The sequence below is a fragment of the Lingula anatina genome, chromosome 5, assembly GCF_051362555.1.
Source record: "Lingula anatina isolate TDL-2025a chromosome 5, LinAna3.0, whole genome shotgun sequence".
Lineage (NCBI taxonomy): Eukaryota > Metazoa > Brachiopoda > Lingulata > Lingulida > Lingulidae > Lingula > Lingula anatina.
In genome coordinates this window covers 22,040,034-22,056,835 of record NC_141771.1, presented here as the reverse complement: position 1 = coordinate 22,056,835, position 16,802 = coordinate 22,040,034, and the positions used below count along the sequence as shown (strand labels likewise).

At 37.1% G+C, this 16,802-nt stretch overlaps 3 protein-coding genes across 5 annotated transcripts in view; all 3 read right to left on the bottom strand.

The window, feature by feature from the left end:
• Positions 1-519: 519 nt before the first annotated feature.
• LOC106181213 (cytochrome P450 2J4-like) lies at positions 520-12,263 on the bottom strand. Of its 3 annotated transcripts, none has more exons than XM_087013323.1 (8): positions 11,451-12,263; positions 10,806-11,037; positions 9,781-9,889; positions 9,243-9,396; positions 8,907-9,043; positions 8,578-8,674; positions 7,784-7,990; positions 520-849 (listed from the first exon to the last, which is right to left on the bottom strand). In XM_087013323.1, the coding sequence occupies exons 1-8, from the start codon at positions 11,836-11,838 to the stop codon at positions 668-670; spliced, it is 1,506 nt and encodes a 501-aa protein (XP_086869449.1). In that variant the 5' UTR covers positions 11,839-12,263; the 3' UTR covers positions 520-667. The 3 variants fall into 3 exon arrangements, with proteins under 3 accessions (XP_086869449.1, XP_086869450.1, XP_013420992.2); XM_087013324.1 differs by lacking the exon at positions 520-849 and adding an exon at positions 6,432-7,249 and having other exon boundaries at positions 9,243-9,348; positions 11,451-12,259; XM_013565538.2 differs by lacking the exon at positions 520-849 and adding an exon at positions 6,433-7,249 and having other exon boundaries at positions 11,451-12,257.
• On the bottom strand, positions 1,031-6,113 carry LOC106181226 (cytochrome P450 2H2-like). Its single transcript, XM_087013137.1, has 7 exons — positions 5,561-6,113; positions 5,111-5,342; positions 3,349-3,457; positions 2,789-2,942; positions 2,454-2,590; positions 1,820-1,912; positions 1,031-1,492 (listed from the first exon to the last, which is right to left on the bottom strand). The coding sequence occupies exons 1-7, from the start codon at positions 5,943-5,945 to the stop codon at positions 1,031-1,033; spliced, it is 1,572 nt and encodes a 523-aa protein (XP_086869263.1). The 5' UTR covers positions 5,946-6,113.
• A 1,081-nt stretch (positions 12,264-13,344) lies between the features above and the next one.
• LOC106181225 (cytochrome P450 2J4-like) overlaps positions 13,345-16,802 on the bottom strand; it is a 7,588-nt gene continuing 4,130 nt past the window's right edge. The window contains exons 4-8 of the mRNA XM_013565550.2: positions 16,429-16,582; positions 16,058-16,194; positions 15,478-15,574; positions 14,753-14,959; positions 13,345-14,519 (exon numbers count right to left, since the gene is read on the bottom strand). Coding sequence (XP_013421004.2) covers positions 14,338-14,519; positions 14,753-14,959; positions 15,478-15,574; positions 16,058-16,194; positions 16,429-16,582 — 777 coding nt within the window. The 3' untranslated portion in view covers positions 13,345-14,337. The remainder of the gene's footprint in view (positions 14,520-14,752; positions 14,960-15,477; positions 15,575-16,057; positions 16,195-16,428; positions 16,583-16,802) is intronic.

Below are 16,802 nucleotides of genomic sequence, written 5' to 3'. Positions count from 1 at the left end.
CTTTCACATTTTGCCCATTTTTTCATTCTCTTTAAATATTTTATCATATCGATAGGGCGGTATTGTGTACATATATTTGTATATAACATATCTTATTTCCATATCTAACAATTTTTCGTGTAGCCATTGCGCAGCCCTTATAGTGGTATCGGGCATACAGTGTAGCTGTCAAATTTGGCACACGGCAAGCACATGTATTGTGCACGTGTATATCTCAGGACTAAATGTTCCTTGAGAAGCAAAAAATACAAAAACATTGGATATATCTTTTCTTTCCGAAGAATATTATTTATTTTTTCACTTTACATCTTAAATACAGCAAATAAAATTAAATAAAGCAGAATTAAATTTGTTTTACGTTTTATTTTGGTCTGATGACATTCAACTGCATTTTCACTGCGGAGCAGTTCTATTTGATTGATGGAAAACTTTCATGGCCGCTGGTCTTCAGAGTTAGTAAAAGCGACTCCACCACAAGGTATATTTAGCAAGCTAGCTTTAACGTTGCTCTGACACTCAGGGTAGATACAAGTGACCCTTGAGGCTTGTGCTTAATTTCAATACCAAATGTGTTTATGTAATGATATCTATAGTATGTGAGGTGTGGGATAAAATTCTGCTTTGTATAAACTATAAGATTCAGTTAATCGTTTCATTCCACATATTTCTAGCGCCTAACTGCGCACACATTATAATCGAGTGGTGAGAAAGTGAGGCCATGCAGACCCTCTACTCCACTGGGCGGGTTCTCCCCCTCCGGTACCTTGGGGGTGAAATTCTGAAGCAACGTGGTGAAGAAAATGAACGATTCCATTTCAGCCAGTCCCTTACCCAGGCAAATACGAGGCCCTGAAATACAAATAACCGATAACAATGAGAAAGTGTACACTAAATTACATAAATAAATTTATATATATTATGAAGATAAAGTAGCTCTTATGTATTTCCTATTAGATCGGATTTTAGCAATTCTGATTATCTTTAGGAGACAAGGTTTAGTTGTTTATATAGACATAAATAAGTAATGATTTCACAAATGTGCCACTGCATGGTAACATGAAGGTCTTATGTAAAGTAACGTACCTATGGAAAACGGTATCATTTTGTCTGACTTGATCACTTTACCATCTCCATCCAGCCATCTTTTTGGTTTGAAGTTGTAAGGATAATCGAAGTTATTCTTATCGTGAAGAACCCGGTACAAATCTCCTAGTATTATGGTGCCCTTGGGAATGGTGTATCCGGCCAAAGTTGTAGCTTCACTGGTAGCATGGGGACCACCAGAGGGAGCTGATGACATGGAATGAAAGATTTCTCGTACTTGAAATGATTTATTTGAATGGAGTCCACAGCGTGACGTCATACGAGACTCGACAACTTGCGAGAATTCACAAGAAGTTGGGTAACATTTTACAGACTGGCACTCAGTGTATCGAGATATAAATATTAGAAAGCAACTTAAAAGTGACACCAAAGGTAAATTGGTTCTGTTCTACAATACACTAATTCGAACGAACTACACGTAAATAAATTATGCGTACTTGTATTAATTGCCGTAACACCCTGTTTCCCCTCTTCTCCATAAGTTTGTTCAGACGAGAACTACATGTAGTTAAACCCCGGAAACAGGACCAGAAATCGAACAAATTATTTTCTTCTTTTAATTTTCTTTGTTTTCTATTTTTATAAATTAAATGTCGCAGTATGCCAAGACGGAATTTAATTAAGGAAACACCGCTGTATCTCTAGTTTTGTTAAATGAAGTTTTTTTGTTGGCAATTTAAATTCGAAATATGTAAAGAAAAAGTTGCTGACCAACAGTAGACATGCGAAAGACCTCCAGTATGTTTGCTTCAGTGAACGACATGCTAGCCTTGTCCTCCATCTTGGCAACACGTCCTTGACCTATGACCTTAAATTTTAATTTAAAAATACATTTAATAAACAAAGAATACCATATCGTTACGAAACACGCGCTTTAATCTAGTAACATTGTACAATTACTGACTTTAGCTGAGATCACCTCTTGGCTCTGTTCAAAGTGGGGATAGCAAAGTGGGGATAATTGACTGACGGCAAACATCCACTATTCCAACTGACCGAAACATAAGAGCTTATACCAAGTAACTCCTTTGATGTACGATCACGGTTTTTTTAATTAGTGAAAATAATTAAATCACATTCAGAACTGCTTAATGAAATCCATCTCATGTGGTGGGCATAGAGATCCAATATGAATGTGTTGGCTATGGGAGGTCAACCCACTTACAATTTGCCTCACGTGACTGCCTCTCGACAAATTGGTTAAGGACAAATTTCGTGAACATGCATTACAAACAACGGGGCATAAATACATATATTTTACACAGAATTAAAAAGTAAAAAAATAATAACACAAGATCGTCTAATTTTCCCGCTCTTGTTCATTTATACAATGTACTGTGGGTCTTTACCTGATAAATTTCCTTCTGTACCCTCTTCTGTACATCCGGGTGATTTACCATATGAACCAGGGACCATCCCAAAGCATTAGCTGTTGTGTCGGTTCCAGCCGTATACAGATCAACTATGATGCGGAAAACGTTCCAATCTGTAATAATAATAATAATAAGTAGAGGGTGATAACAATCAATGGGCAGAGTTTACAATTAGGAGACGGCGATGAAAATTATCGATATTTAATCGGGTAATACCAGGTATGTTATGCACCTAATTAACGTTTAAAGACAGTCATCTGTTGAATCCCATCAAGTCGGGATCAAATCTGTACGTGAAATCGGTTACATACCAGTAAAAATCTCTGGATCTAGTCTCTCTTGGGTGACCTTTATATAGAGGTCAATGAAGTCCCGGATGTCAGTCGGATCAAAGGACTGGCGGTGCCGCTCTACTTCCTGTCTAATCAAACTATATAATTCATCCATGAGGACGAATTTCTTCTTCTGAAATGAAATTTACCAAATTTTGCTTAAATTGAGTAACATTCTTGCAATTTTTGACACAAATTTTGCAACAGGCTTTTTACAAGAACCAAATACAAAATATACAATTTGTCCAGGAGGGCGAATATATTTTTCATATGAATGAAAACTTTAATTTTGTAGGAATCGGAATTTTCTTGTGGTTTAATTGAGGCACACGCTTTGTCAGTCAAATTTTTTACAAGTAAAGTAAGTTCTCTAGGTCGACAATGGTCTGATTCTGAAATTAATGAATTCATTAAGTATTGCTCAAAAATTAACAAAATATACGCCAGTAATGAATAGGAAATGAAGAAAAATATATAGGGGAATTATAAGCACTATGTAAAAGGTCTTATGCAAAATGTTTGGAATAGTTCCATTTTACCGGAAAAAGCAAGCGCGCCAAGTTGGTAAAGGCCAGAGGCCCTCCTTTGTTCAGTCGCTCTGATTCCTCCAAAACTGACAACATCTCTGGGGTGTCTTCATAGTCATATCTGAAATCATTTTAGGAAACACTTTCTTTTATTAAAAAACATAATGGACTTCAACCGAGATCGTATTAAAAGAGACTGTAGTACTAGTGACGTCATACGACATTTTAAAACGAGAATTTGCGCGAAGTGCGTCGTTTTTCAGAAGATGAAGTGAAACACCATGCTCGAATGAAGTGAAATCCACCATGCTGGGAGTTTCTATTGAAGAATTTATTCCAAAATGAAACGTAAAAAACTGTTCTACAATAGATTGCAGAATGACAAAACGTAAAATAATACGGCCAGAAAGATAATATTGGATGAAATTTTGTAAGTTTATATATGTTGCCACACGGCAGATTCGAGTCCAGGAATAAAAAATGGTTAGATAAACAATTGAATGTACACCATTTTCTTATTAGCAAGTCATAACATCCACAAGACATATGCTTGGCAATCGCTTTTAATCCCTCGTGAAACTAAGTATGCGGAGCCATTTCATTCCCAGCAGGCATAGTTGCGTTCGATAAACGTTGAAAACAGGTTGATACGTTGAATTGCCGTTGATCTACCTAAATTCAAAGTTAAATCAACGTTGATCCAGCCACGTCGAAACACCATCATAATGTGACATTGACTCAACGTTGTATTTTGGTCAATGACACAACCTTGCAGTTATGGATTGTAATTTAAAATATTAATTATTGAAAACTTTGTTTATCAATACTGTAACTAAATTTATCAATATAATAACAAAAGGGGTTTAAAGTAAAAGTGACAGTTGTTTTGTGTCTTTAGTTAACTAGTGTATTTTCTTAACTTGTTATTCAGAAATACATTCCAATAAACTGAAATACTTGCAAGGCCAGCTAACACTAGGATGAATAAGTTGCTGTAAATGTGATGGAGTTAACAGTTCTTGGTAACCTGCTATAGATAGACAGGTTGAGGTGACTGTGACTTTGTTATATATATATATAAGAACTATATATTAATCTAAACCTTGGACATTTTAACTTAAAGGCCATACATTTATACCCTACATATACTTAGCCATCAAACATGTCCTACTGCTAAACACATCCAGGCTTATTTCCCGCTGGGTGGGGTTTCTATAACATTGTTTTCTGTCGTTGATACAACGTTGTTATCTGAGGATGACACAACTTTCAAATCCCACGTTTATCCAATGTCTACTCAACGTTATGGTTCAACGTTGTTTCAACGTTAAAACAACATAATTTGCCCGCTGGGTTGTTTTTCCAACACTCGGCTTACAGACAGGCCCGGAACTATGGCAGGTAGAATCAATTTATTTGCAACTTCTGTTAATTCTAGGAGAGCATCCATTCTATATCTGGAATGATTGATTAATGAGTCGGTACCTCAAAATATCAGGCTCTTTGCAGTGTGAAAAAAATGCAAGGTCTGCGATGATTTCTGATCATGCTCTCTTTCAAATCTCGCGACATTTCGTTTGATTTCCAGATATTTCGAGAGACTTTGGACGATCTCAGAAGAAGCCAATTGACTTGAAGATATGGCTAATTAAATAATTTAACTTACATTTGTGCACCGTACCGGCAGTACATGTAAATCTATACACATACTCCCCAAATCATTTAAGATATCTTAAATAGTTTTACTAGTCGCTAAGTTTAGCTATTCAGTTACCTAGCTCCAAACACTATGATAGAAATAATGTTGCTGACAGCTTTCCCAATCCTGTCTCTGGGAGCGAAAGCCTTTCCATTTTCATCTTCAATGTTTTGCACCAAGTATCTGGCCTCATCCTGAATTTTTTCTTGTAAACTTTTTCTCCCAAGGCCGAAATCTCGAAGAGACGAGAGTGTGAATCTCTTTAGCTCCTTCCATGCGTGTCTGTTTTTAAAGATAACTCCAGCACCTGCAGTTTACATATAATAAGCATATATAATGGCCCAATTACCTTAATTACCAGACACAAAAATGGAGATGGAGAGAAACACAATCACAATCAAACACACACAAAATTATTGCCATCACATAAACGCCCACAAAAACCCACACACATCACACACACACATTCTATCTCCAAACTCACACAGCTAACTTGCATAAAAAAGTTGAAATATCTTTATTTACCGTCTTTCCCGACCAATCGTCTTATAGGATATATCCAGGTAGGCCTATCACTGACTGTAGCTGCATTCTTCACGAAAGCCTCTTCTATCAGCTCATAAGTCCCCAGCATTATCATGTGTTGTTCACCAAGTTTGATGTGCATGATATTTCCGTAAGTATCATACCATGGAAGAAGATCTGTCGGTTGTCGTCTTCTACCGCTGATCATCAGCTGTGGGAGACATCCCACCACGGGGAAACAGACAGGTCCGGGCGGCCAGTTCACCCGAGGATTCCTCGACGACAACATCCACAGACTTAACAAAAACACTACCACGAATATCAAAACTGTCGACAAACCAAGGGTTGCAAAAAACTCAGAGAAACTCTGCACAACGTTGGCCATTTTGGATTTCACAGTTACAGCAACTTTTCCAGTATTATGTCAGAACTAGAAATGCATAAGCAGTATACAGCTGTAAGGCTTTAAACGTGTATGCCATACCAAGATCTACTTTGTATTCCTGACACCTTTATGTGCAATGTATACGTGTTTACGTGCAGGTATTACTGCAGAGGCGTTTTATGCAACCATGATTTTAACATCATTGACATGAAGAGATGGCGAGATTCCACACGAAAGTTCAAGGAATGATTTAAAAAAAAACAGACGCAAAAGTTATCCGTCTACTTCAACCCAAGGAGTTTTAACAAAATACTTTTGCTCAATCTAACTACGATCTTGAGAGCATGCATTTACATATCTTATACCAGAAACCAGCTAAGTTATGACAATAACATACATAAAATCGTGATGAATATAGTGTATGAATTCATTCAGATGTATTAATGCAGTTCTCTTAAATATCCCGGATGAGAAGAAGCCCATTCTGAGGACAAGATGTTCAAAACCGAAACCAAGTGATAGGATCTTGATTTTTTAAACAGAAGACAACTTGAATCTCATTCACTGCACAAACAAAACATATTTTATCACATTACATTTATTTACAAAATGTTACCAAATATGAGCCCTCATCTTTCATCACTTTTTCGTGACGAAAGGTCATCTTTAACTTCCATTATGGAAAATGTCCCTTTCTTCTGACTTTTACATCTCGAAATCACCGTCAATTACATGAACTTTTATTTTTCAAGAGTTCATTTATCACTTTTCATGTTGTGAAAGACCACTTCATATTACAGTTTTTGATAACTGGAAAGATCTACATTCACATTTTGTCTATCTTTTCATTCTCTTTAAGTTAACAACTCATTTTATCATATCGATAGGGCGGAATTGTGTACATATATTTTTATATAACATATCTTATTTCCATATCTAACTGTCAGGGCAAGATATAAAAAAAGCCAATAAATTTGCAACTATATAAATGACCTTTGTGTTTTGTGGTTTATTTCAATACCAAAGGTGTATATGTAATGATATCTATAGTAAGTGAGGCGTGGGCTAAAATGCTGCTTTGAATAACCTAAGATTCAGTTTATCGTTCCAGTCAGTATATTTCTAGCGCCTAACTGCGTACACATTGTAATCGTGTGGCGAGAAAGTTATGGCATGCAGACCCTCTACTCCACTGGGCGGGTTCTCCCCCTCCGGTACCTTGAAGGTGAAGTTCTGAAGCAACGTGGCGAAGAAAATGAACGATTCCATTTCAGCCAGTCCCTTACCAAGACAAACACGAGGCCCTGAAATACAAATAATCGTTCACAATGAGAAAATGTACACTTAATTACATGAATAAATTTATATCTATATATAATAGATCATCTCGTGTCTCCTTTGCACGTTTTTCTCCTAAACTAGAAAGATCTGTTGACAACTGACAGGCGTTAGCAATACCTGTGGGCAGTGGGAAGATAGTGGCCGCAGTTTAAATTTGGTTTTAACTCTCTTTGACAATTTCCGTAAAGCTTTGCCATGTGTGACAGGAATAATATATTTTCAATGCCACAGCAAATAGCAGGATTTGCTGGCCGAGTGGTAACATTCTTTGCTGCCAAACATGATCATGTTTCATGGTTCAGTGTTAAATGTAAAGGGTATCAGTTAGTAAATTATGTGTATAAAGTAGATCTTGAGCATTTCGTATTGGATATGATTGGAACAATTCTGATTTTCCTAACAGAGACAAGGTTTAGTTGTTAATATAGACATAATAAGAAATTTCACTAATGCGTTGCTGCACGGTTAACATGTAGGTGTAATGTAAAGTAACGTACCTATGGAAAATGGTATCATTTTGTCCGACTTGATCACTTTACCATCACCATCAAGCCATCTTTCTGGTTTGAACTTGTAAGGATCCTCAAAGTTATTCTTATCGTGAAGAACCCGGTGCAAATCTCCCAGTATTATGGTGCCCTTGGGAATTGTGTATCCGGCCAAAGTTGTCGCTTCACTGGTGGCATGGGGAACACCAGAGGGAACTGATGACATGGAATGAAAGAATATTTTTTCATTTTGAATTGATTCATTCGAAGGAAAACCATAGCGTGACGTCATACGAGAACATGCGAGAATACACGAGGGGCTGGATAACATTTCACAGTGATAAGGGCGGAACGCAGTCTCCCGGGAAGGTCATATTAGAAAGCAACTAAAAGTGATACCCACAGGTAAAGTCGTGCTGTTCTGCAGTAATAATCTACCCATGAATAAATTATGTGTGCTTTTATTCGTTGCCATAACATCCTCACTGTTTCCACTATTTTCTATAATAAAGTTGACTTGTCCTTTGGTCATCATGGGTGATGAGAGGGAATTGTGAAAAAGACTTTGTTAGAATTGCCCTAAAAGCATTTAGGTTGGATTTCCAGTTAAACAGACCGAATTTAATGGGTACAGGACCAGAAATTGAACAATTTATTTATTTATTTGTATTTTTTAATTAATAATTTTCCAATTTTAATTGATAAAAAGCAAACACTGATGTATCTTTATTATTGTTGAATGGCTTTTTATTGGCATTGGTATTAAAATTTGAAATATGTATAAATGCGAAAAAGTTACTGACCAACAGGAGACATGCGAAAGACCTCCAGGATGGTTGCTTCAGTGAACGGCATCCTGGCCTTGTCATCCAAATTGGCAACACGACCTTGACCTATGACCTTAGATAAAATCATTTATCCAATATATGTTGGCTCTATGAGGTCAAACTACTTAACAATATGCCTCACACCATTGTCTCTCCACAAATCGGTTTAGGTCAAATTTCATGAACGTGTTTTACAAACAAAAAGGGATAAACACATTTTTTTCACACAGAATAAGAAAATAAGAAATAAGAACACAAGATCCTTTAATCTCTCGCTCTTGTTTATTTGTACTTTGAGTCGTTACCTGATCAATTTCCTGCTGTACCCTCTTCTGTACATCCGGGTGATTTACCATGTGGATAAGGGACCATCTCAAAGTATTTGCTGTTGTGTCAGTTCCAGCCAAATACAAATCTACTATGATGCGGAATACGTTCCATTCTAAAAACGTAAAAAAAAGGAGAGCTCAAAGTAAGAAAAATAATAATAAGTAGATGATGATTACAATCAATAGACGGTGTTTACAATAAGAAGACGGTGATGAAAATTATCGAAATTTTATCGGGCGATACGCTGTGAACCAAACGTTTGAAAGAGAGTTGTCAGGTCGGGATTAGCTCTCTATGTGAAATCGTCATGCCTGTGAAAATCTCTGGATCTAGTCTGTCTTGAGTGACCTTTATATAGAGGTCAATGAAGTCCCGGATGTCAGTTGGATCAAAGGACTGGCGATGTCGTTCTACCTCCTGTCTTTCCAAACTATAGAATTTATCCAAGAGGGCGAACTTCTTCTTCTGAAATGAAAGTGTCCAAATTTTTGTTTAAATCGAAACGTATTGCTGTATATATACATATTGCAAAAATAGAGTCTTTCATATAAACTGTGCTATTTTCCAAATACAATTTGTCCACGGGGGCAAATACATTTTTCACCTAAAATAAAATTTATCTTAATTTTGTAGGATTTGAAACGCGTTCTTGAGGTTTATGGCGCAAATTTTGTCGCAAAAACTTAAAGTCAGCACTGTACCGCCAAATGGTCTGATTTCGAAATATATGAATTTATTCAGAATTTCTAAAAATTTAACAGCAAAATGAAATGAAGAAAAAAGTAAAGGTGAAAATCTTTTGAATAAGCACTAAGTAATAGGTCTTAAATATAAATAATTCTATTTTACCGGCAAGAAGAAGCGCACCAAGTTGGTAAATGACAATGGGCCTCCTTTGTTCATTCTCAAGGATTCCTCCAAAATTGGCAACATCGCTGGGGTTTCATCATAGTCATATCTGAAATCGTTTTAAGGATATTGTCACTTTTATAAAATAAAGATAATACATTATGGACTTCATCCGAGAAGGCATAGAAAGAGTACTGCGTGACGTCACACGATATTTTAAAACGAGAATCCACGTAAGGTGGGCCTTTTTCAGCAGATAAATTGAAACTCGCTATGCTGGGAGATTCGTTTAAAGAAGCAATTTTTAAATTAAAAAAGTGCTTTTTCACGCTTTGTTATATTTTTTTTAAAGTGACATATAAAAATTGTTAAACAATAGATGTCAGTTTGGAAAAACGTAGGAGAAAATGGTCAGAAAGATAAACACATGACATTCTGTGAGCTTTTACAAGGCAGTCGCCATCTCAGATCTCAGATGAAACTCATTGTTTCATGATTTAGATAAAAAATAGAATATACACTAGTGCTTCACGCATACGGCGGAGCCATGTTAACGTTTGTCAACTGTTTTAGCATAGTACACAGTGGCAGATTTAGGGGGCTGTCAGGGGGGGGGGCGACCCACCCACCCCTTTTCGATTTCTGACAAAAAATCACACCAATACTCCCCCTTGAGATTTGACTTTCGACTAGCTGAATTCTAGTTCTAAACCGTATGTGGCACCCTTTGCCCTCTAAAATACCAAATTTTTTGGGCCTTTCAGAGGGCGCCAAAACCCCACTACAAGGGGGTGGGGGCGAGGGTCGGCTTTGCATCTGAGGCCTGTTGGATCCCTCTTCATACAGTAGTCCTGGATCTGCCCCTGGTAAATAACTTCCTTTATGAGTTGGCTGGTTAAATTATTTAACTTAAATTTCTGCACCGTACGGCAGTACATGTATATACAGTATATACACATAGTCCGCAAATCACTTAAAACATCTTAAATATTTTTACTAGTTGCTAAGTGTAGCTATTCAGTTACCTAGCTCCAAACACTACAAAAGAAATAATGTTGTTGACAGCTTTTCCAACCCTATCCCTTGGAGAGAAAGCCTTTCCATTTTCATCTTCAATGCTTTGCACCAAGTATCTGGCCTCATCCTGAATTTTTTCTTGTAAACTTTTTCTCCCAAGGCCGAAATCTCGAAGGGACGAGAGTGTGAATCTCCTCAGCTCCTTCCATGCGTGTCCGTTTTTAAATAAAACTCCAGCACCTGCAATTTACATCTACATAAAATATATCAAGGACCCGTAACTCGAAAGCATTGCGTACTGTGAATAGCGATAACGCATAGAGGCTTCAATGTATTAAATGGGGCGAGTATGGGCGAGTTATGGAATCGAGACGGTTGCGCTTGGTCGCAATGCGCGATGCTTTCAAGTTACAAGGCCAATTTACTCGGCGAGGCCTTCACACTGCACACTTAAGTTTGTTCCTAAATGATTGTGAGAGCATGTACCAAAGTTGGATTTGGTGGATTGGGGGGGGGGGGGGGGGGGGGTGACGAGCAAAACCAAACAATATCAGTTTGTTTACTATAGCGTGCCCTACATGTTATGCTAATAGGGACCTGGGTCCTTGTCTACTGGAATGCTAACATGCATAAAAAGAAATCTCTTTAATTACCGTCTTTTCCTACTATTTGTCTTAAAAAATATACCCAGGTAGGCCTAGCACTGACTGTAGCTGCATTCTTCACGAAGGCCTCTTCTATCAACTCATAAGTCCCCAGCATTATCATGTGTTGTTCTCCAAGTTTGATGTGCATGATATCTCCGTATGTATCATACCATGGCAGAAGATCTGTCGGTTGTCGTTTTTTACCGCTGATCATCAGCTGAGGGAGACATCCCACCACGGGGAAACATAATGGTCCGGGCGGCCAGTTCACCCGAGGATTGCTGGATGACAGGATCCACAGACTTAACAACAACACTGCCGCGAATATCATAACTGTCGGCAAACCAATGGTAGCGAATAACTCAGAGAAACTCTGTACAACAACGTTGGTCATTTTGGATCCCACAGTTACAGCAACTTCTCCAGTATTTAGTAAGAGCTAGAATGGCTGAAGGGATATGCCGCTGTAAGCCCAAATGCATGTATCCTACCTGTACACGAAACAAGGTCAATACTTGACGCCTTTTTATATGTGCAATGTAAACGTGTTTACGTGCAGGTATTACTGCAGAGGCGTATTTTGCAACCATGTTCTCTAACGTCACTGACATGAAGGGATGGCAAGATTTCACACGAAAGTTCAAGAAATAATTTATTAACCAAACTCAAAAGTACTTCGTCTGTCTCAACCCACCTACAGTCTTGAGAGCATGCATATATATTTCCATTTCTTTTATCAGAGACCAGCCAGGTTATAACAATACCATACATTAACTCTCGCTAGACAGCATAGTGTATAGAATTAACTGAAGACATATATATATATATATATATATATATATATATATATATATATATATATATATATATATATATATATATATATATAGCTATTAATATCTAGTGAAAAAGTCTAAATGTACATGACTCTGGTAGAGGGCAGTTAATACACACGTAACACCTTAGCTTTTACAGCTTCACTGGACAAGACCCTGCTCTACTGTAATGGAATAGAAGAGTGTTATATTATTATTATTATTATTATTATTATTATTATTATTATTATTGTAGTTGTTGTTATTTTGTAATTAAAATTTACATTTATAAATTCTAGCTGGCTACATACAAATTATATAGCACTAAAATCAATATTTGATTATATTTACAGAAACCCAGGTAAAACTTAAATGCAACAATATAGTCGATCAAATTACTAAATATTTGACAGTGCTCAGGGCACAAATGTCTCTGAAGACCCCCATTCAGGAGTTTTGGTTCTTTAAATGCCTGAGACACTTCGACTGCTCCCTTCTTAAAAACCATATCCATGCAATTTATTTACTTCAGTTTCAATATATCTACTGAAATAAGTGAGTTTTAGGTGCATAGTTTTTTATAACCCCCCCCCCCCCCCCCCCCCCCCCATTGCTTATCTTAAGTTTTGAATTGGGGGAAGGCAAGGTGGGGGAACATTTTTTGACAAAATTATCTATTATTGAAACAGAATCTTGACATCGTTGTCAAGCAGCCATGTGTCTTCTCTACCACAATTATATTTTATGTGTGTGTGCACAGGACTCTAAAGCATTCGCGTATGTGAATAACTGTGTGCTTGTGTGCGTGCGTATGTGTTTGTGTGAGAGAGAAAGAAAGAGAGAAAAGAGAGTTGTTATCCAAGAAATACCTCAACTCACTCACTCGTTGTCAAGCTTATATACGTAAAACAGTATATCGCTGGCAGACTATAAAATCGTGATGAATATCGTGTATGCATTCAGATGTCTTAATGCAGTTCTCTTAAATATCCCGGATGAGTACATGTAGAAGCCCATTCTGAGGTTCAAAACAGAAAAGTAAGTGATCGCTACTTGAATCCCATTCACTGTACAAACAAAACAAACACCTTTTATCACCTTTCATTTATTTACAAAATGTTACCGAAAGATGAGCCCTCATCTTTGATCACTTTTTCGTACTAAGAGGTCATCTTTCAACTCCTATTATATAAAAAATGTCCTTTTTGTCAACTTTCACCTCTCGAAAACACCGCCATTCATATTTTCATGAACTTTTACTTTTCGAGAGTTAAGCTATCACTTTTCATATTGTGAAAGACCATTTCATTTTTCAGTTTTTAAGAACTGGAAAGATCTACATTCACATTTTATCTTTTCATTCTCTTTAAGTTAACAACTCATTTTATCATATCGATAGGACGGTATTATGTTTATATGTTTTTTATATAACATATCTGAATTCAGTATCTAACATTCAGGGCAAGATATAAAAAAGCGAATACTTTGCAACTTGTTTACACAAAGAATTTTTTTGCACTTCGCCTAAGATATTCAGAGCTACATTAAATTTGGTCATTTGGAAAAAATATTATGCAATCTAACGTTTGCTGGTGTAATCAAATAACATACAAATGACCCTTGTGCTTTGTGCTTAATTTTAATACCAAAGGTGTTTATGTAATGATATCTATAAGTGTAATGATATCAGTAAGTGAGGTTTCGGGTAAAATTCTGCTTTCTATAAACTAAGATTCACTTTGGCCCCATTCAGATCGAGAAAAGTTGTGTGCTAGCTAAGCCGGGACCTAAATATGGCGGACCTACATGAAAGGTAGTCCGCTTAATCCTGTGATGGTTTCTCCGCCTCTCACACGGCTCCCTGCGCGTCGTCCCTCGACTGGTTGAATTAAGCCCAGATTTAATAATTGGGTCCCTGCGTGGACCACGCGTGGGGAGGCGGGAAAGAGGCGGACAGACCATTACAGGATTACGCGGTCTTCCTTTCATGTAGGTCCGTCATATTTAGGTCGGGGCCTAGCTAGCACTCGGCTCTTCTCGATCTGAATGGGGCCTTTTTCATTTCAGTCCATGTATCTCTAGCGCCTAACTGCGCACACATTGTAATTGTGTGGCGAGAAAGTGATGGCGTTTAGACCCTCCATTCCATTGGGTGGGTTTTCCCCCTCCGGTACCTTGAAGGTAAAATTCTGAAGCAACGTTGTGAGGAAAATGAATGATTCCATTTCAGCCAGCCCCTTACCAAGACAAACACGAGGCCCTGAAATACAAATAAGCAATCACAATGAGAAAATGTACACTTAAATAAATAAATTTTTATATATTATGAATATAAAGTAGGTCTTGGGTATTTCTTATTGGATCGGATTTAAGCAATTCTGATTTTCTTTACGAGAAAAATTTGCTTAGTTGTTTATATAGACATACATATGTTATGATTTCACTAATGTGCCACTGCATGGTAACATGAAGGTCTAATATTAAGTAACGTACCTATGGAAAACGGTATCATTTTGTCCGACTTGATCACTTTACCATCGTCTTCCAGCCATCTTTCTGGTTTGAAGTGGTAAGGATCCTCGAAGTTATTCTTATCGTGAAGAACCCGGTACAAATCTCCCAAAATTATGGTGCCCTTGGGAATGGTGTATCCGGCCAAAGTTGTAGCTTCACTGGTAGCATGGGGACCACCCATGGGAACTTATGACATGGAATGAAAGATTTCTCGTTCTTGAAATGATTCATTTGAATGGAGACCACAGCGTGGCGCCATACGAGACTCGACAATTTGCGAAAAATCATACGAGGTGGGGTAAAATTTTACAGTGACAAGGTTGGGACGCTTTGTTCCGGGAAGAAAGTAATATAAGTGAAACCAAAGGTAAATTGGTTCTGTTCTGCAATACACTAATTCGAACGAACTACCCGTAAATAAATTATGCGTGCATCTATTCCTTGCAGTAACACCCTGTTTCCACTCTTCTCCATAAGTTTGTTCAGACGAGAACTACATATATTTCCACCCCGGAAACAGTACCAGAAATCGCACAAATTCCTTTCTTCTGTTCATTTTCTTTGTTTTCCATTTTTATTAATTAGATGTCGCAGTTTTCCAAAACGGCACTTAACTAAGTAAACACCGCTGTATCGCTATTTTTGTTAAATGAAGATTGTTTATTGGCAATAAATGTTTTAAAAAGTTCAAATAAGATACTGACCAACAGTAGACAGTCGAAGGACCTCCAGTATGGTTGCTTCAGTGAACGGCATCCTGGCCTTGTCCTCCATCTTGGCAACACGACCTTGACCTATGACCTTAATTTAAATACATTTATCAAACAAAGTATATCATATCTTTACGAAACACGTTCTTCAATTTTAATTTAGCTACATTCTACAATTACTGACTTTAGCTGAGATCACCTCTTGGCTCTGTTCAAAGTGGAGATAGCGAAGTGGGGATAATTGACCGACGCCAAAGATCCACTATCCCAGCTGATAGACATAGAGTTTATACCAAGTACCTACGTTTTTTAATAAGTGAAAATAATTAAATCACATTCAGAACTGTTTAATAAAAACCAGGTCAAGCGGTGGCCATAGAGATCCAATGAATGTGTTGGTCAACCCACTTACAATTTGTCTCTCGAAAAATCGGAAAACGCCAAAATTCATGAACATATATTACAAACAAAGAGGCATAAGTACATCTTTCATTCAGAATAAAAAACCTAAGAAATAAGAACACAAGATCATCTCAGATTGTCCCTCCTATTCATTTTTACTGTGGGTCGTTACCTGATCAATTTCCTGCTGCACCCTCTTCTGTACATCCGGGTGATTTACCATATGAACCAGGGACCATCTCAAAGTATTAGCTGTTGTGTCGGTTCCAGCCAAATATAGATCAACTATGATGCGGAACACGTTCCATTCTGAAATTAATAACGTCAATGGAGAACTCAAATAATAATAATAATAATAATAATAATAATAATAATAATAATAATAATAATAGGTATAAGTATAAGTAATAAGTGATAACAATCAGAAAATCGTCGATATATGATTGGGCGGTACGTTGTGAACGTAAAGTTTTAAAGACAGTCGTCTGCTAAATCACATCAAGTCGGGATCAGATTTGAAATTGTCATTTAACGGTTACATACCTGTGTAAATTTCTGGATCTAACCTGTCTTGAGTGACCTTTATATAGAGGTCAATGAAGTCCCGGATGTCAGTCGGATCAAAGGACTGGCGATGCCGTTCCACTTCCTGTCTTACCAAACTATAGAATTTATCCACGAGGGCAAATTTCTTTTTCTGAAATGAAAGTTTTCAAATTTTATTTAAGTCGAATAGCTTTTTTGTGATTTTTCACATATATGTTGCAACAGTCTGTTATAAAAACCAATATACAAATTTACAATTGCCCACGAGAGCGAATATATTTTTCATATTTAATAAAACTTTGTTTTATTTTGTACGAATCGAAATATAGTCTTGTGGTTTAAGCCACACACTTTGTCAAACAAACTTTACA

Excerpts from the sequence above, each read along its gene's own strand:
- LOC106181226 (XM_087013137.1), bottom strand. The coding sequence starts at position 5,945 with ATGGCCAACGTTGTGCAGAGTTTCTCTGAGTTTTTTGCAACCCTTGGT. Across the intron at positions 5,343-5,560 it reads ACGATTGGTCGGGAAAGACG|GTGCTGGAGTTATCTTTAAA; the intron begins GTAAATAAAGAT and ends TGTAAACTGCAG. Across the intron at positions 3,458-5,110 it reads ATCATAGTGTTTGGAGCTAG|ATATGACTATGAAGACACCC; the intron begins GTAACTGAATAG and ends AAATGATTTCAG.
- LOC106181213 (XM_087013323.1), bottom strand. The coding sequence starts at position 11,838 with ATGACCAACGTTGTTGTACAGAGTTTCTCTGAGTTATTCGCTACCATT. Across the intron at positions 8,675-8,906 it reads TACAGCAGGAAATTGATCAG|GTCATAGGTCAAGGTCGTGT; the intron begins GTAACGACTCAA and ends ATTTTATCTAAG. Across the intron at positions 7,991-8,577 it reads CTTTCGCATGTCTCCTGTTG|TTCCCTCTGGTGTTCCCCAT; the intron begins GTCAGTAACTTT and ends CCATGTCATCAG.